The sequence below is a fragment of the Leuciscus leuciscus genome, assembly GCF_965113295.1.
Source record: "Leuciscus leuciscus genome assembly, chromosome: 12".
NCBI classification, from domain to species: domain Eukaryota; kingdom Metazoa; phylum Chordata; class Actinopteri; order Cypriniformes; family Leuciscidae; genus Leuciscus; species Leuciscus leuciscus.
In genome coordinates this window covers 14,837,321-14,854,080 of record NC_138736.1, presented here as the reverse complement: position 1 = coordinate 14,854,080, position 16,760 = coordinate 14,837,321, and the positions used below count along the sequence as shown (strand labels likewise).

The 16,760-nt window shown below is 38.0% G+C and overlaps 1 protein-coding gene across 1 annotated transcript; it reads right to left on the bottom strand.

The window, feature by feature from the left end:
- Nucleotides 1-10,183: 10,183 nt before the first annotated feature.
- LOC309511282 (XK-related protein 8-like) lies at nt 10,184-15,167 on the bottom strand. The gene is made up of 3 exons (XM_082186380.1): nt 14,789-15,167; nt 13,338-13,528; nt 10,184-11,439 (listed from the first exon to the last, which is right to left on the bottom strand). The coding sequence occupies exons 1-3, from the start codon at nt 15,088-15,090 to the stop codon at nt 10,706-10,708; spliced, it is 1,227 nt and encodes a 408-aa protein (XP_082042506.1). The 5' UTR covers nt 15,091-15,167; the 3' UTR covers nt 10,184-10,705.
- Between the last annotated feature and the right edge of the window lie 1,593 nt (nt 15,168-16,760).

Genomic DNA, 16,760 nt, shown 5'->3' with positions numbered 1-16,760 from the left:
ACCCTAAAGGACACATCATCTGTAGTAGCACCTCAAGAGCAAGATTATACATTTGATATCATAATATGATAGCTATAGATATGCAAATGATTTCTGTGCAACTCTCTATCTTTTACACAAGAGCTTTGACTACATCATTGCGAGTCTACTAAATAGGTATTGCCATTCATCAGTGCATTCATCCAATGCAAGGCCAAGATATACTATTGATTTGGTGATTTGCAACCCTAAGATAACATCACTTTTAGCATTCTGAAAAACTTCCTAATATCTTTCCTTAACTTTTAACTGGGGTTTATACTCCCTGAAGCGTCAGTCATTTTCACTTATGTTCTTTGCCGGATGTGGTTTTGCTCGACTTGGTTCACAACTCGAGGTGCGTGCATTTTAAGCGTGGCTGTTTTAGCAGGTCCACCCATTACGGAACACGAGTTTTTTCTTCATTTCAGAAAAAGCTCCAGAACGTATGAAGAAACCTGGTCGTTTCCGTAAGCGCTGGAAGGGTTTTTTCAGCAGCTCAAGAAATGTTGTGGAGCCTTTTATTCCTCCAGCAGATCCTGTTCCTGAACCATCATCGTCACCTGCTTCAGATCACTCCGGCGTCAAGCCAAATAATGGTAAATCATTAATTCTCCATCATTATTTTAAACAGTATTATCTTGTTTTCCACTCAAAATAAGGCTTGTTTTTACAGAATATTAAAATTATTTCCCCCATTATAAAATTATTTTCTCGACCAGCGCTGACATTTTTTAAATAAAACAATGGATCTAGCAACAGACACTCTACTGACTATAAGTAACTTTTCAACTACATGTCAACTTATTCTAACCCTCTACTAATACTCTACTAATACTCTAATGAGAGTTAGTCGACATGTAGGTGCAATGTTACTTATAGACAACTGAATGTCTGTTGGAGGAGCATCACAATAAAGAGTTTGCAGATATTAAGCAGAGACTTTGTTACCAGGGGCGGACTTTACCATTAGGCAAAGGTCGGCAATTGCCTTGGGCCCCGAGCTACCTAGGGGCCCCCAAAATGCCCCATTAACTTATGCTTAAGTTTTTTTTTTTTTACTTTTTTTTTTTTTACTTTTCGCAAATTATATATTTCTAAAACTCCATTTGCAAAAATGGCATCAAATCATTAGTCGCAGAAAGGAGGGGGCCCCCCACCTCACTACATTGGACTATTCCATTATCTTACGCATCTGCGAAAGTGACAAGCCTGTATTGCGACAAAAAACTGACAGAGAAAAAGAAGTGATTGACAGAGTGTAAGGAGTAGGCTATAGAGTAAAAATGAAGCGAAGCTACCCAAGCGGTGCTGAAAAAAGGAGGACAAATTGCCGAATAAGGTAACAAACTTGTTTTGTGATGCCCGCTGACAATGACAACAACGCTAACGATATAGGAACTACACAAACAGAGCAAGATGAGTCTAAACGTGAAAATGAAAAGTTTCGAAGTTACCCAAGAGTCTCAAATAAAAGAAAAAAAAGACTCAGATACTGTAAGTATTTAGGAAAGCTGCTAACGATGACAAACTTTTTTATGGCTAGGAACAACAAACGTCCAACGCACAGAAAAATCGTTAAGCAAAACAGAGCAGTTTAAATTACTTATGATATGAAAAATCTCAGCTCTCGGTTTCTGTCAATTCTATTACGAAATTCAAAGGCAAGGCAAGGCAAGGCAAGTTTATTTATATAGCACATTTCATACACAATGGCAATTCAAAGTGCTTTACATAGAAGAAATTAAAATAATGAAAAGAAATAAGAATAATTAAAACAGTTTAGAAAAATAAAATAAAATACAGTACTTTTAAAAAATAAAAAAGAATATTTATTATAGATCTTTCTTTCAAAGGATTCCCTTAAGACTTAAATCTTTCAACCTTCTTTTAACCTTCAATCTTCTTACGACTTCCATCTATCAACTTTCCTTTAACTTTCTTTTCTCCCTCATTTACTCACACGTTCTTTCCACTTTCTTTAGCACTTTAGCACTGCGTTCACATTCTTTCTCAGACGAAAACTTTAATATCGTCATTTAAATACTGTTCTACTTTCAAACCCACATTAATCACTTTCACATTATCACCTTCTCAGTGGGCATTTACAGTTTCGGGCTAAATGCCCTGCTGACATAGGAGAAATTAAAATAATTAAAAGAAATAAGAATAATTAAAACAGTTTAGAAAAATAGTGTAAAATACAGTACAGTACAAACAGTCGGACGAACAGCGGCACAGTGCTCATTCAGTAAATGCACAGCTAAACAGAAGTGTTTTCAGAATCAGAATCAGAATCAGAAAGAGCTTTATTGCCAAGTGTGCTTGCACCCACAAGGAAGTTTTGAGTCTGGATTTGAATGTGACCACTGTAGGAGCACATCTGATCTCTTCTGGAAGCTGGTTCCAGCTGCGGCTGGCATAATAGCTAAAAGCAGACTCACCATGTTTAGAGTGAACCCTTGGTATTTCTAGCTGATATGATCCTAATGATCTGAGTGATCTGTTGGGTTTATATTCAGTGAGCATATCTGCAATGTATTGAGGTCCTAGGCCATTGAATGATTTATATACCAGTAATAATACTTTAAAATCAATCCTAAATCTAACTGGGAGCCAGTGTAAAGACCTGAGGACTGGTGTGATATGTTCATATTTTCTGGTTCTGCTCAGAATCCTAGCGGCAGCGTTCTGTATGAGCTGCAACTGTCTTATGGTCTTTTTGGGAAGGCCAGTGAGGAGTCCATTACAATAATCTACCCTGCTGGTGATGAAAGCATGCACAAGTTTCTCTAAGTCTTGTCTGGAAACAAAGCATCTAATTCTTGCAATATTTTTCAGATGATAGTATGCTGATTTAGTTATTGCTTTGACATGACTACTGAAACTAAGGTCTGACTCTAGTGTCACACCAAGATTCCTGACTTGATGTTTAGTTGTTTGACCCCTAGAGTGAAGGTATGCGTTCACTTTGAGAACTTCATCTTTGTTTCCAAACGCAATAACTTCAGTTTTGTCTTTGTTTAATTGAAGAAAGTTTTGACACATCCAACTGTTGACTTCGTCAATGCATCGGCACAGGGAGTCAATGGGGCTGTAATCGTTAGGCGATAGGGCTAAGTACAGCTGTGTGTCGTCTGCATAGCTGTGGTAAGCAATTTGGTTATTTCTCATTATTTGGCTCATTGGGAGCATATACAGGTTGAACAGGAGTGGCGCAAGAATTGAGCCTTGAGGGACTCCGCATGTCATGGATGTCCACTCAGACTTATGGTCTCCTATACTCACATAATAACCTCTCCCATCTAAGTATGACCTGAACCATTTTAGGACTATCCCAGAAAGCCCCACCCAGTTTTCCAGCCTGTCAAGAAGTATGTTATGATCGACAGTGTCAAATGCAGCACTGAGGTCGAGTAGTACCAGGTCCAGCACTGATAATTTGCCTGAATCAGTATTTAAGCGAATATCGTTTATTATCTTTATGAGCGCTGTCTCTGTGCTGTGGTGCGGTCGGAAACCAGATTGAAAGTTGTCAAAGTATCCATTCGAGCTTAAGAATTTGTTCAGCTGATTGAAGACAACTTTTTCAATGATCTTGCCTATGAAAGGAAGATTTGAGATCGGTCTATAGTTGCTTAATATGGTCTTATCCAGATTGCTCTTTTTCAGGAGGGGCTTGACAACTGCAGTTTTCAGGGAGTTTGGAAAACTCCCAGAGAGAAGTGAGGCATTTACCACTTCTAGAAGATCTGCTTCTAAACTGTTTAGCACAATTTTGAAGAAAGATGTGGGAAGTGTGTCAAGGGCGCATGTTGATGTTTTAAGGTGTTGTACGGTTTCTTCCAAAATTTTGCCATCAATTTCTTTGAAGTCAGACATAGTAACTACTTTCTCAGGTGGTCTGATCTGTCTGACCCCAGTGCAACTCAAGGATGTGCTGATCACCTTTCTGATATTATTGATTTTCTCAGAGAAGAAAGAAGCAAACTCACTGCACTTGCTGTTTGAGAGCATTTCACTAGGAATCTGGCTTGGGGGGTTTGTCAGTCTCTCTACAGTAGCAAAAAGAGTGCGTGTGTTGTTTAAATTGCTGTTTATAATATTTGAGAAGAAAGTCTGTCTAGCTTTGCCTAGTTCCATATTGAAAGCATGAAGGCTGTCTTTGTAGATGTTATAATGGACTACAAGTTTTGTCTTCCGCCACATGCGCTCTGCTTTTCTGCATTGTCTTTTCATATGTTGCACTGCTGTTGAGTTTCTCCAAGGTGCTTTTTGTCTGCCACTCTTCTTCCTGACTTTAACAGGAGCAATATCATCAATTATATTTTTAACTTTTGAGTTAAAAGAATCAAGGAGAAAATCAACAGAGTCAGCAGATATGCTTGGTGTTAAGGATATAGCCTTCATAAATAGTACACTAGTGTTCTCATTTAAGCATCTCTTCTTGACAGACACAGATCTAGCTTCAGTGGCAGGAGAGATCAATATATCAAAGAAAATACAGAAATGATCAGACAGTGCTACATCCTTAATAAAAATCGATGAAATGTTTAGACCCTTACTGATAAGTAAATCTAGAGTGTGTCCATGATTGTGTGTGGGTCCATGTACATGCTGAGTCAGATCAAAAGTTTTTAAAACAGTTTTGATTTCTTTGGCCATATTGTTTTCTGCATTATCTATGTGAATGTTAAAATCTCCAGCAATGCCAAAACAGTCAAACTCTGAGGTAATTGTTGATAACAGTTCTGTAAAGTCCTCAGCAAAGGCTGGAGAATATTTTGGAGACCTGTAAATAATGATAAGTAAAATGCGAGGAGCACCTTTTAACACAGTACCCAGATATTCGAAAGACGGGTAATTCCCAAATGATATTTGCTTACATTGATAGATATCTTTAAAAAGAGCAGCTAGACCCCCACCTCTCTTAACAGCTCTGCAGACACTCATAAAAGTAAAGTTAGGAGGGCATGTTTCATTGAGGATTGTTGCACTGCAGTTGTCTTCTAGCCAGGTTTCATTTAGAAACATAAAGTCCAGGTTGTTTGTGGTTATTAAGTCGTTGACTAGAAGTGATTTATTTTTAAGTGAGCGAATGTTTAAAAGTGCTAACTTAACAGTCTTACTTTTTGTCCCCACAGCAATCTTAGTTTGACATGTAATAGGCACCAGATTAGTTGGGTTTGCTGTACGGCTATTGAAGGCCTTAGACTTTCTATCTTGTAATAGAACAGCAATAGAGAAAGATACAGGCACACTGGGTTCCCGCTTGTTCTGTAAACATTTGAGAAAGTTACTGTTATCAAAACAGGAACCCAAAACACATCACTGAGAGCTGGTATCAGTTGTTTTTGGTTCACCTCGAGCAGATGGAGGAGGGTGTGGGCCCTGGCGTTTTGGCCGAAGAGGCCGAAGAGCTCTCACAGGAGGAGGGGGCGGGCGAGCTCGGCGCGCAGGCTTCGGTGTTTGAGGTGCCTGACGATTTTTGGTTGGTATCTGGGGGCTTGCAGCAAAAGAGTGGGATAGTCTGGTTCCAGCATGCACTAGTTGTTCCATTTTCTGTGAGAAGCACAGGAGTGGAGTCGCTGGCGAGAGTGAGAAAGTATCTGGTGAAAGGGGCTGTTGCTCAGGTGTTATAGGAGGCTGTGATATGCTGTCCTGGCTTCCCTGGCTGTTTTCCAGGAAGTCGTCCTTGGGTGCTGAATCTTGGAGCAGTTCTAATATGTCTGTCTGTGGTGAGCTCTGTGGGCATGGCTCAGCTGAGATTGTGTCCGTGAGCAGAGGTTGTTGTGGCTCAGTGGTGTTATCATTGTCCTTGTGTGATATGTCAACCGCATGTCCATCTTGTTGCTGAAGTGAAGTCCCGTGTTCATTCATACTGTTTCCAGGTGTGTGTGTGTCGTTCAGATTGACACACACTGCAGAAGGATGATTGAGGGAGAAGTCGATATTGTCCTTTAACACTCTTGAACCAAGTTTGTTTGGGTGATGGCCATCCCGATGAAATAGTTGTCTCTGACTCCAGAAAAGATTGAAGTTGTCAATGAAGTTCACTGCTTTTATATTGCAGGTTTTTTGCAGCCATGTATTAATCCCAAGCAGCCGTGAAAACCTGTTTGTTCCTCTTGCTGGGAGTGGTCCACTGATGAATGTTTGAACTTTCAGTCTTTTAAGTGTTTCAAAAAGTTCATTGAAATCCTTCTTAAGGAGTTCTGACTGCTCTTTATGAATATCATTCTTCCCCACATGAATTATGAGTCGATTTGCAGTCTTATGTTTCATTAGAATGTTCTGAAGTTCCCTGTTTATATCAGAAATTGTTGCTTGTGGAAGGCAGCATGTAGTTGTATCCCTGCAGCTAATGTTTCTGATTATGGAGTCTCCCACTATCAGAGTCCTGGGCTCGGCTGTGCTCTGAGCTGAGTGCCGCTGTCTGCTCGACCTTGAGCGCCAGTTAGCATCAGTGTTAGCTACTGGCTGATACAGTCTGTGTTCGATCACATTCATCACGTTTGGGGATTCCTCATTTACATTCATTAGTACTTCAAATCTGTTCTCAAGATGTATAGGTGTTGGTGGGAGACCAGTGTTTGCCATCCTTGTCAGAGCTGTATCTGGGGTAGAGGATGCTACTGCGGTAATATGTGGGGCTCGTGACAATCTGATGTCTCGAGTGCCTTTGGGTCTCGCTCCCTGTTTGTGCCATCGATTTGTAAGTCGATCGGCTTGTTTCTCTACCTGTCGAGGAGCACTAGTTTCATGGGACTCACCGGCTATATGCTGAGGGTGTCCATGACGAAGCTCTGTTGTGTGTTCCGTCTGGTTTGGTGGTCCCGTAAATAACTTTGTTTCAAGAACTGCAATCCTTTGTAAAAGTCTGTGGCAGTTAGTGCAGCAAGTAGATTCCAGAAGAGGCATTTTCTCTCTTATCCTTGTAGGCAGTTGTGTTTTCCTTTCCCCGGAATGTAAGCTGGTCGGGTAGAAGAATTCTGCGTTTTTGTGATAATCCAAACTTTGTCGTTTGAGCACTGTGCTGATTTGCTGAAGTTAAAATTAGGTGATAAAAGGAGCTAAAATATAAAAATATAGAAGATAAAATATAAAAGCGATAGAGCAAAGCGCGGAGCAGTAAGCAAGAGCGTCCGAACGGTAGCTGAGCTGAGCAGGTAACAATAAATACCCTTTGGAGCTTGTAATGTGACGTGACCGATCCCTAGAGGCACGTGAACTGATCATCTTCGGTAATAACTTACCAAAATGTAGTATATTCCTTATTCATAATATCGACCAATCAGTGTTTTTCAACCGTGGAAAGAGGTAAAACAGCTGGAGAACAATCGTCACATAACGTTACCTCAGGAAAGCCATTTAATTACCATAATATAGGCTATAGCATGTTAGTTGACTAGAAAAATAAGATATAAAGAGTATTTAGCTAAATATGTGTAGCCTACTATATTACTTATTTAGTATATTGTTTACTAAAACGCATTATGTTCATAGTTTTTTTTTCTTGAGAAAAATTAACGTCTATCTTGTGTACCTAATATGTATCTAAATGAGCCAGTATTGAATCAAATCACAAGAATTGAATCGAAATTTGTCAAGCAAAAATAAAATAAAAACAGAGCTTACCAGAAATTGTACCATGTAAACATTGTGACGTTTCTGTTTAGGTGTGAATAAGAATAAGTGTATGCAAGGTTTAAAGGGGAAGCTTTATTTCTCCTCTCCAACCTTTACCTGCCATTCAGTCTGTAAAAAAAAGATTTTTAAAGGTGCAGTGTGTGATTTTTAGACGTCACAATATGTCGATCTTCATAGAAGGGGGTTCCCGCGGTTATGTAGGCCTAGATATAAATGACTCATTCTAAGGTAATAAGAACATAACGGTTCATTAAGTAAGGTTTTTATGCACTGAAAACATAGTTATATATTGCATTTATGTCAATAGATCCTCAGAAATATGACACATTGCACCTTTAAAGATCGGATGGGGGGGCCCATACATACCTTCGCCTTGGGCCCCCAATTTGCTAAATCCGCCACTGTTTATTTTCACAGATGTTATCAAAGCCCTTCAAATGAGAATAAACATGGTGATTGTTAGCCTAATGCTGAATTTGTATTTTCATGCATTAACAGCCTGCTTGCGTTGTAACATGTGTAGGCTACATGATGACAAACTTTAAGTTCTCTTGAAAAAGCCTAACCAGAAAGTTTGAAGTAGTTTTAAAAGCTTGAAGTTTGAAGGTTTTCAATTGGAAAGTTTTAGTTTAGTAAGACAGACAGGCAGATAGATAGATAGATAGATAATAATAAATAATATTAATAATAAATAGGGAATCACAGATAATGCAAGGATGATTCTGATTTAATTTAATTTAATGTTAAGTGGCGATTGATAGCCTATAGTTGATAATAATACACTGACGGTAACAACGTTTCAATTTGAAATGAAAGATGGAGCATAGGCTACATTTAATAAAATTAAGGAAAAAATGCCCTTTATAAAGGTAAAAAACGTATTCTGATAAGAATGTTTTCCAACAGTGATGTAATAATTGTAGTTTGAATAATTGTAATGTGATGATCAAATATCATAGGTTTGGGCGGTTGGCGGGTGGATTATTTATTTTTAACAGCAGATTCGGGTGACTCAAAGTGCACCAGATTAATGCATTTATCTTTAAAATGTACAAATTTTCTTCCAGGGGGGCATGCCTCCGGACCCCCCTAGGGGTACCGAGTTCCACCAAACACAGTAGGCTATATGATGGTCTATGAAAAATACAAATTTCATTATCTTATTATTAAAATGCATGATCAGGATTTTACCACTTCCGCCTAGTTTTGAGCCAGGAAAAACCCTGCATGTGCAATAAAGTAATGAACATCGTTCTTTCTTTCTGTTTTATTGCTTTAAAAATAAATAGCATATTAAGCCTGTCAACAAAAGCATGAAAAAAACTGGTATTCTGTCCCCCTCACTTTTGAAATGATGGCTACGCCCCTGGCCCCGACAAAACGTTGCACAACGTTTTTTAAACAGAAACGGTGATGCGTTGAACACACTGTTCTGAAGAGTTGCAACTATGGCAGCTGAGAAGGCCATTCTTTGTGTTCTTTGTGAAGAATTTTTGGAGCTTGATGAAGTCGGTATAAATATGTGTTTAATACTACTAAATATGCTCGATGTTACAGTTACTGCACTTGCCGCCCAGAACAAAAGAGAACATCCCAATCAAGTGAAGGGATTGCTGAAACTGAAATGGAAGCACACATCTTACCTAATTCAGACTAAAACACATCTATTTAGCCTCACATACTGACTTTATTTGTAGTTCATACTGTTTTAATACCCTGTATTTTCTTTCTCATTTTTAGGAAAAGCACTTAATTACCATTGTTTATTTCTATACCAAATGTCATACACTTGCAATGAAGCTAAAAATATAAACATCTACATCATCATTATGTTGATATCCTATATTTTTACAATAAAACTTACGACAAACATGTCTTCTAATATCCTCAGTTGTTGCGTATACCGAGCTGCATCGAACACATTTGTAAACTACTTTCCTTGAACCCATTGTGCGAGTTCACTTTAATACCGCGTGCTTTATATACATGTTGCTGCTGATTGGACTGCAGTTCTGACACACCCACCAAACAAGAGAAAACGTATCTCAACCCTGTTGCACACCGGTGCACGCCGTTTCCAGGAAACATGACGTTCAACCCGGAAACCGTAGCAAAACGTTGCGCAGCGTTTTGAACTTGAACGTGCCCCTGAATAAACACAGTATAAGAAGTGCGCATTAAAGTCTTATCCATAAACTCTCTCTCTCTCTCCCTTTCATTATCATCAACATACACAGCGAAGTACACAAAACACTCGTTATAACTAACAGTAAACAAATATATACACACCTTTTCAGTGGGTGTAAACTGGTAAACCTTATATCCATAAAATGACTCGATGAGCTGTGATAAAGTGCGTGCTCTCACTTTCATTTCTGCCGTGGTCAGTAACGTTAGGACTGTCGCTCTGAAGACCGTAAGCTGGATCACAAACAGTTGGTACAGATCCGTCCTCGAGTAACAACGAGAGTAAATGAAGACTGCTATGTTCATTCTTACATCCAACAACGAAACAATGGAGGACTGTGTCCAGCTCACTCAGGGCAGGTCTATGCTCAAACTGCAGTGTCAATCAACAGTCGTGGGAGGGGCCTGTACAAAGTGACATCACATTGCCCCGAATCTGAGAACAGTTTGTTCTGAGACAGTGCTTATGATTTATGGGGATTATAAAAAAAGCACTGGGTGGATTTTTATCATTATAGGGTGGTTGTGTACACACACTGCCAACACACATTTATGTTCAAACACCATGTAAAAGTGAATTTTGCATAATAGGTGCCCTTTAACATTGTATCAGTTAATGAAGTATGCTGTTTTTTTTTGTTTTTGTTTTAGTTTTTTTGTCAAATCCATAAAACCTAAAATGAATCTATAGCATTTATTTTTAACTGTAAAGTTCTGCCAACCACAGATACTGGGTATTATATATATATATATATATATAATGTGACGAGTTGCCAGCAGCTCATCAGGCGTCGCCCCTGCAACACACACAAACCAGCTGGGGAGTCTTAGAAAAATGTTGAACCAAGAACTAGTAGTAGAAATTAGCAGCCATATTCCTCCCCCTCTTCAGAACACCAGTGACAGGTTGAGCAGGAGTTACAGCCACAGCTTCAGGTGAAGATTCCAGGGTGTCTGTCTCTATGTTATAAATTACTGCAGCTTGACTTATATTCTGATGTTCACTGGGTTTAGCTATTTTCTGTTCATCACAGTTAGGATGAAACCATCTGTAGTATATCATTTTCAATAGAATTCCAACAATGTGCAAACCTAGTAGTGTCGGAATCACTATGTAAGGATTTAAGGAGCTCCAACAGCCTGTATACTCAAACACCTTCCAGCACCAGAAGCCCAGCAGCATCACTGTGTCCAACCCCATGACACCATGATAGAGAATATTCTTTACTTTCATGTTTCCTGTTGATACGTTAAACCAGCTGAAGTACCAGATGAGTCCAACAGTAGCTCTGAAGAGCCATTCCAAACCAGGACTTTTCATGTGATCTGTTTTTTGGCTCCAGACCCCTAAAACCAGCAGCATCCACAAAGACAGGAAGTGGGCGATGATGTAGCGTGGCAATACACTGCAAAAGAGTGCCAGAGCGGTCACACGGGGAATGATCAGCAACAAGTTCCACAGAAAGTAGACAATGGTGGAGATCCAGCTCATCTTGCGTTTTTCTTGAAGAAAGGAACGCATGCTGCGGTGATACAAGGCTACGGAACTGGCTATTGAAGCAGCTGATGAGAGGAATTTTAAACCTGAAACAAAAAAACATTGCATGTAAACAAGTAATAGTGTTCTTCTGAATATGCAAGTGATGCATATAATCACAGGCATACTGATGCTGAGCCTCTGAGAAACACACATTGGCACTGCTGAATGAATCAATAAATAAAGTTTTTTATTCACATATACAGTTGTGCTCAAAAGTTTGCATACCCCTTGCAGAATCTGAAAAAGTAATAATGTGAATAATTTTAACAAAATAAGAGGGACAATACAAAATGCATGTTATATTTTATTTAGTACTGTTCTGAAAAATACATTTTACATAAAATAGCTGAATTTATAAATATGATCCTGTTCAAAAGTTTACATACCCTTGATTCTTAATACTGTGTGTCGTTACCTGGATGCTCCACAACTGTTTTTATTTATTTATTGTGATTTTTTTGATGGTTGAACAAGTCCCTTGTTTGTCCTGAGCATCAGAACCAATGTTCTTCAGAAAAATCCTTCAGGTCCTGCAAATTCTTCAGTTCCCTTTCACGTTCTGTTTTCCCTGGTCACGTTCGACATAATGTCAGAAGTGAACCGACGAATTCGGAATCGCTTTTTAGAGACCAATATACTTTGATATATATATCCAAACATAAATGAAAGTCAAAAGCACATTTTGAGTAGGCCTACACAGTCATACCTGGAAACAAATCCTGTTCAAGGCTATATGGACCATTCTAGAGACAGTACTAAATAAAAAAATGCATGCCTTTTTTATGTTCCCTCTTATTCAAATTATTATCGTTCAAATTCACATTTTCACAGATTCTGCAAGGGGTATGTAAACTTTTGAGCACAACTGTAATTGATCAGCGGACAGACATAAAGCACATTAAAAATGGTAAACATGCTTGACCATTGAAGACCACTGAATCAAAATTGACAATAAATATTTTTTAATTGAATCTTGCAGTGTTTTCTGTAAATGACTTATACGTGCACATCATTATTATAATTATTATTATTTTTAATTCATGTGCCCTTGTATTTTTTAATTAAAAACAACAACCTGTCCCTCACACAAGATTGAAGCAATCAGCAAATGACAATGATCCAACAATTCAGTAAATTCCCGATGGTCAAAACCAAGTCCCACTCCCACCCTATGTTTTTTTATCTTGTTTAAGAAGCCATTTCACTCAGACATACATTACAGTAGTGACAAAAAGACTATCACAATTTCTGTTTCATGCAACTTTAAAGGTACTTTTTTCTTTTTCTTTTTTAGGTGCTTGATAGCACCAGCTACTTTCTTTATACCTCTTTTTCATGTAAAGAAAGTAACTGGTGCTAATATCTTAGCTAAAGATCCTCTTTGCCAAAGATCTTCTTTTGTGTTCCATGTAAATTGAAACAACACAGAATACATGAGGGTGGGTAAATGACAGAATTTTCCTTTTTGGGATAATTATCACTTTAAAGTCTGCATTAAATGGAAGTTGTAATAGTCTTTTCTTCCCTATTGTGACATATATCAGTGTGAAATGGCTTCTTGAACAAGAAAAAATATAGGGCGGGACTTTATTTTGTCCATTTGGGAATTGAATGGATCATTGAATCATTGTGGTTTTCTATTGCTGTGATCTCATGTGATTGACAGGTTGTCCCTTGTGCCAGTAAACACGTCATCAGAGAGAAGATGAGATGTTGCTGCAAGAGGGAGGTGAAGGTATTAAAGACTATGAGTGAATTAAAAATAATAATAATAATTTCCATAAATATGAAATCGTTTAAATACTGCAATAATATAAAAAAAAAAAAGATATATACATGAATGGTCAAGTTTGATTTCATAGTCACTTTTAGTGGTTCAGAGACACATAAGAACTATAATCTGAAAGAAACAAAGATTTAAAGTGTATGATTTGAGACAGACCTGTAAAAAGCTCCAGCTTTCCTCTCTGTAAGATTCTACACATCATAAGTATGAGTTGTGGGGCACTTTCAGAAAATGCCTCAAATAGACGAAGCATCTGGAAGTCACAGTTCATGTCAGCCATACCCTCTCTGAAACTTTTAATGTAATGAAGAAAATGCATTGTGGAAATCTCTATCATCCCAGCATACCTGTGAACATAAGGTACATGAATTTACTTAAGCAAAATTTAAAGGAGAACTCCGGTGAATTTTTAAGTTAATCTTGATCGTTTTACCTTTGTGAGTACTGTCTATAGAAAAAAAAACGAACCGGATCGGTGCTTGCAACACGGAGCTGTTACAGTTAATGCCCAGAGCTCCCATTCAGCTAAAACGGCAGTTATGGGGGCATTAACCTAAAGAGTGTCTTTGTGCCTCTTAACAGACACAAAATGCAATTAAAATGTCTGTCCAACATGAACAGGGCCCTTACATGACAACAAGATGCGTTTAGCAACTTAGCCATTGTTTAAACTCACCTAAATAGTGTTTTAGACGGCTAGCTGTAGTCTCTGTAGTCTTGGTGAACTGTTCCTTTAAGTGTTCATAAAGTATTCTTATTGAGCATTACCCTTGTGAAAATGTGCGCTTAATTGTACTGAATATGCACTTGTATTGTACTTCAAATCTTAAGAGTACATTTTTAAAAAAACTTCAAAAAAACTTGCAGATAATATATTATTGAAATTAAAAGCCACTCTAGTGAACTTAAAGCGAATACACTTTTATGATTGCTTAACACACTTAATTACACTTTTAGAAAATGCACATTGTAATAATGTCACGTTAAAAATGTCACTTTAAAGTACATTTAAAATCATTGTTTTAATAATATTGTGTTGTGCTTTAATGAAGTACACTAATTTTGCTGTGTTGTTGACTAACACTAAAGCACATGCAAAGTACTTGATTATAATTTTAACTGTAGTGTTATTCAATATTACATTAAGAGTTAAATTTTAATATTGCTCAACTGAAACTTCATAATTACAAATGTGTAATAACAAATATACTAAAATAGGCTACATAACATTCAAGACTAGAGAAATGACAGAGTATATTGTAGTTTTACCATAAATGCTTGTTCTGCAGTACACTTTAAGCATATCTCAAGAAGAAACAAAATATTAATGCAATTGCATATAAAGATGTACTTAAGTCCTGCCCAAGTGGGTCAAAAAGCAGTCTAAAGGTAGACTAATTACGTTTAATTGTGTAATTTAAATAATGCATTTTCATTTAATTGCAATTAACATGCAGTGAAGTGTCTTAAAGCATTACATTCAGTTCAGACTTAAGGATATTCTTTCAAAGTATATTATTTCCATATACGTTCTCTTTTAAAAAATATGCTAAAGTGCACTTTTTTTCCCTATTAAAGGAAAATTGAGAAGCAAACATATCACAGACCTCAGGTAGAGTCCAAGCTGAAGGAAGTGGAGTGGTTTGATCAGTTTATGCCTGTTAGCAAATGTCTCCACCTTAGTCTTAAGCTTGTCCAGGGAATCTGAGTACCAGAGCCAGCTGAACACCTGTAACAATACTGAAGAGCCCAGCAGCAGAAAGATCATCACCGCCATATACACATAGTCCCCATCCTGATAAAATGACACAACAGTCCGAATGTCCAGCGCTATATCCAGCAGGAAAAGTAACAATCCCACCAAATTAAACAGATGTTTCAATAAATAGCATGAGTTGCTCTCTTCCATGATTGAGTCCAGTGTGAGAAAGTAAATACAAAAACCTCCTTTATTTATACTAATAAAAAGATCTGAAACAAAAAATAAACTTTACAACCACAACTCCTCCCATGTGCACGTCTTTAAATGATTAGTCATGTGAGACATGTGAGTGAAGCCACTTGGGCATGTGACCATACTCACACACAATTGGTCAAAGTGGGAAATGCCAAATAATTGCTTTAATCCTCCAATTGAAAGTAAACAATAATAATAATAAAAAAAAACATTTACTTACCCAAATGGTTGAAGAAGCTATAACACCGGGGTTTATTTATTTATTAGTATTTATATTTATAAAAAAAATTTTTTAGATGCCACTATATTGGAATATTTATACAAGTTCCGGTGGCAAGGCACATAAATCGGGGCTGGGGCACAGTAACTTGTTTGGGGCGGGGGCATGGTCACCAGCCCATGAGTGCAAGTAAAGTTAAAGGGGTGGCTGATTATGATTTCACTTTTCTAACTTTAGTTAGTGTGTAATGTTGCTGTTTGAGCATAAACAACATCTAAGTTATAACACTCAAAGTTCAAAGCAAAGGAAGATATTTGCTTTTTAAGAAATATTTTTTTAAGGACTACAACAAATGGCTGGTAGGAACTAGGAGCTTCCTCCCGGGTTAGTTACATCACTAACCCTAAAATGTACATAAACCCCACCCCCGGGATCGTGATTTATAGATTATCAAGACAGAATATGCTAATCAATGACTAGAAGATAAATGAAAGCTTTAGCATTAAGTTCTGCCAGGAAGACTTAATTGTTACGTCACTCTACCTTTTCATCTATCCAATCACATTCCAACACTTGTGGTATAAAAGATCGGCTCTTACTCATGTTTGAGTTCGCAGATGCTGACGCTTCAGTTCACCACCATCCTCCCCACCTCCTCCAAATTGAATCCTTCCCTCCATCCTCCTCACCACCACCACCACCAGGATGGTCCCTTCCATACCTCACGGGGGTCGGCTGCGCCCCTGCCTTGATCTTCAGGCAGGATATGCAGAGTCCGGACCCTCAGATTGCGAGCTACGGACGGGGCCTACGCCAAAGAACTTTATTGCTTGCTGGGTTGCTAATAAATGGATAATTGTCACAGTATTTATTCTCCCGAGTCTTTCTGGTAGAACTACACATAAGCTACATAAATTCATCAACTAACCATTCAGAAATGTTGCTTCTGCATGATGTCACTTCTTCTTGAGTCTCTCCATCATTGTCTGACTCCGGTTTGAACATAAAAGGCTAAAAGTGTTTGAACTTTTCAGTGGATATCTGTGTAAGGTAAAAGGACAGGAGCTCTTGAAGGCTGTTCTGTGTGGCTGTTAGGGGGTTAAAATGCAGATGCTAATGTTCTGAGTGGTTTACAGTGCATTGCTATAGGGTGTTCTGTGGTTTACAGTGCATTGCTATGGTTTTTTTAGTGGTTTACAGTGCATTGCTATAGGGTGTTCTGTGGTTTACAGTGCATTGCTATGGTTTTTTTAGTGGTTTACAGTGCATTGCTATAGGGTGTTCTGTGGTTTACAGTGCATTGCTATGGTTTTTTTAGTGGTTTACAGTGCATTGCTATAGGGTGTTCTGTGGTTTACAGTGCATTGCTATGGTGTTTTTAGTGGTTTACAGTGCATTGCTA